The 3,031-nt window shown below is 69.4% G+C and overlaps 1 protein-coding gene across 1 annotated transcript; it reads left to right on the top strand.

Moving 5' to 3' along the window:
- The first annotated feature begins 394 nt into the window (after positions 1–394).
- On the top strand, positions 395–2,957 carry DBNDD1 (dysbindin (dystrobrevin binding protein 1) domain containing 1). The gene is made up of 4 exons (XM_014942226.1): positions 395–533; positions 1,541–1,687; positions 2,114–2,254; positions 2,343–2,957. Exons 1-4 carry the CDS (start codon positions 485–487, stop codon positions 2,501–2,503), a joined length of 498 nt encoding a protein of 165 aa, XP_014797712.1. The 5' UTR covers positions 395–484; the 3' UTR covers positions 2,504–2,957.
- The last annotated feature ends 74 nt before the right edge of the window (positions 2,958–3,031 follow it).

Raw genomic sequence — 3,031 nt, 5'->3', positions numbered from 1 at the left:
GCCGGGTTGAGGAGGTGGGGTGCTGGGGTAGACACCCCCGTGGAGGTGTGCCGGTGCTGGTGAAGGAGTGCGGAGGGGCTGGGGCGCTCGGGGACGGGGTGGTGGCTACGCTGGCAGAGCCTTGGGGGCCCCAGCATTGTGGGGGGCTCCCTCATGGTGACACGGGGCTCCTGTGCACGCCTGTCCCTCCTGCTTGTGCCCCACAACACGGCTGCGCCACGGCCCCTGTCACGGTGGCAGCACTGGCCATGCCCTCTTGTGGCACCAAGCCCTTCGGGCACTGTCACCGGGCCAGGCACCGGGCAGGAACGGGACTGATGCAGGTGGGGTGGCCGGAGCCGGCTGCTGCCTGGCTCTGCAGTTTAACGTGAGTCAGCAGAGCGGGCGTGCGGGGAGGTAGCCCTGATGCCGGCCCCGTTCCCCACCAGGCAGCCGGTGAGCCCAGGCTGGAGCAGGGCGACGTGGCCGGCAGCGTGGCGTGACCATGCAGACGGAGGCCAGAGGGGATTTCTGCGGCAGGGACCAGCACCCCGGTGGGTGGGGGATCAGGGTAGTGGGGGGGGAGCAGGGTTTGGAGGCTGCCAGCAGCTGGGGAGGACGTGCTCCATAAGGTGACACCGCTGTATCACCCACTGGGGCTGGGCACGGCGGTGGTGCATGAGGTGAGATGGTGGGAGCAGGCAGGAGCAGGCAGCCCCCCTGTGCCCCCTGGGGAGCTCTTCCCAGTGTTGGAGGAGGGAGGGACCCCCTTTCCTGGCTGGAAGGAAGGTGCTGGCAGCACGGGATGCCTGCTCCCACCTTGTGGGGTCAGGACACGGCGGAGCCAGTGTTGGGGCACGGGTGTCCTGTGGCTCCGTGTACCAAGAACAGGAACAGAATATTCCCATAATCTCCTTTCCCCATCCCAGCTCCCTTGTGCTGGGGGGATTTCTGTCCCCTGTCCTGCTGTCACTGTCCTTGTGGGGGGAGGAGGAGATGCCTAACCTGTGGTGAGACCATCCTTGTGCCATCTTGTCTGGCAGCATGGTGATGGCAGGGCCTGATGGCACATGGTGCCAGTGTGTGGCCAGCTTTGTCCTGTCCCAGTGCTGGCCCCAGGTGGGCAGGAGACCCCATGTGCCCAGGGCATGCAGGGCACTGCTTGGACCCAGGCTTGGTGCTGCCCTGGGCATGCAGGGTTTCCTGCCCACCCTTAGTGCCCGCTCAGCCCCAGAGGGGTGCCTGGGCACGTCTGTGCCACAACCAAGGGCTGTGCCACGACAGCTCTTGCCGGGAGACAAACCGCCCCTTGTCTGGGCTCCGGCACAGGCCATGCTTTTGTCTCACCGACACAAAGGGGCTGCGCAGGGCGGGGGGCGCGGGGCTGCCGGCTGCCGGCACTGGGGCTGCTGGGCCCCGGGCAGCTCTGGCCTGTCCCCCCTGGGGCCCCAGTGCCCCCATCACCCTCAGCTGGGAAGCCCTTGGAGGGGGAAGAGGGGGGGCGCGGAGGGGCTCCATAAGGTATCTGCCATCACTGACATGGCAGGTGTCTGTGTCACAGAGCTCAGCAAGGAGACGCTGGTCCCAGAGCGACCCATGGGGACCCCCGCCCACGGGCCAGCCCAGGAGCCCCCTACAGCCCCTGCAGAGGAGCCAGGTGGCATCCCCATCCCCAGCGCTGGCCTGCTGCAGGTCACGGAGCGCCGACGTGAGTGAGGCCCTCCACAGGCATCCCCTGCCTGTCCCTGGGGTCCCCTGCCCGCCCCTGGCATCCCCTGCCTGCCCCTGGGGTCCCCTGTGCATCCATAGCATCTCCTGCTAGTCCCTGAGCTCTCCTGCCAGTCCCCGGGGTCCCTGACTGCCCATAGCATCTCCTACCTGCCTGCAGGCTCCCTGCCTGCCCCTGGCATCCCCTGCCTGTCTCTGGGGTCCCCTGCCAGCCCTTAGCATCCCCTGGGGTCCCCTGCCAGCCCTCAGACAGTCATCATCCCTGCCAAGCCCCTCATCCTGCCCTGCTCCCCTAGTTCCCTGAGCACCTGGGCACCCTCCACCCTGGGCACCCACCCACCCCACCGCTCCCAGCCCATCCTTGGGGTCTCCTGTCGGGTCCCTGAGCATGGCCGGATGCCCGCAGAGCCCCTGAGCAGCGTCTCCTCGCTGGAGGTGCACTTCGACCTGCTGGACCTGACGGAACTGACCGACATGTCAGACCAGGAGCTGGCTGAAGTCTTCGCCGACTCCGATGAGGAGAACGTGGCTGGAGAGTCGCCCAGCGGTGAGCGAACGGGGCCATCCTCGGCCTGTCCAACCGTCCTTCCATCCTTCTGTGTGTCTGGCCGGCCCTGAGCCATCTGTCCCCACAGGGCTGCAGCCGCAGGTGGTGCCACGGGCCGGGTACCTGCGCTCGCCCTCCTGGACACGAGCACGGGAGCAGGGCCGGGAGAAGAAGCACCTCAGCGACCCAGAATTGCCAGCAGGACCCCCAGACGCCTTCCTGCCCGCCGAACGGCCGCGGGAGCCCTAGGGGCTGCCCCGGCACCGGGGGACGGATGCAGGGACACGCCAGGGGACGGATGCGGGGACACGCCAGTGCCAGTCGCTTCCTTTCATCCCCAGCACCGTTGGAGCCCATCCCCGCCGCCCTGCCCGGGGCGCCCGGGGCACAGGACTGATGGGGTGGGGGCAGCTCGCCCGGAGGCACGGCAGACCGGCCCCGGGGAGAGGCAGCCCCCAGCCCCGCAGAAGGGAGGCACGGAGCCGGCCGAAGCCGGTGGCCCGGAGCTCTCCCCGGGGCGGCGGGGAAGGAGCAGCCGGCTCCCCGCGCCGGGACCCGGGGCTGCCCGTAGCCCAGCGCGGAGCCGGGGCCGGCGCGGTCCCGTCTGCCGGGAGCGGCGGCCAGGCCCGGTGGAGCATGGCCGGTGCCCGCCCGGTCCTCATGTAGCAACGTTTTGTTCCGGTAAAACCGACCGACCCACCACCGCCGCGGCTCTGCCCGTCTCCGTGGGAAGGGGGGGGATGTCGGAGGAGGCGACCCCCGGGCGGGACAGGGGGC

This window comes from Calidris pugnax, unplaced genomic scaffold (assembly GCF_001431845.1).
Source record: "Calidris pugnax isolate Ruff unplaced genomic scaffold, ASM143184v1 scaffold28, whole genome shotgun sequence".
Classification (NCBI taxonomy): domain Eukaryota; kingdom Metazoa; phylum Chordata; class Aves; order Charadriiformes; family Scolopacidae; genus Calidris; species Calidris pugnax.
This window is presented reverse-complemented; position numbering and strand designations above follow the sequence as displayed.

Excerpts from the sequence above, each read along its gene's own strand:
- DBNDD1 (XM_014942226.1), top strand. The coding sequence starts at position 485 with ATGCAGACGGAGGCCAGAGGGGATTTCTGCGGCAGGGACCAGCACCCC. Across the intron at positions 1,688-2,113 it reads GCAGGTCACGGAGCGCCGAC|AGCCCCTGAGCAGCGTCTCC; the intron begins GTGAGTGAGGCC and ends GGATGCCCGCAG. Across the intron at positions 2,255-2,342 it reads GGCTGGAGAGTCGCCCAGCG|GGCTGCAGCCGCAGGTGGTG; the intron begins GTGAGCGAACGG and ends CTGTCCCCACAG.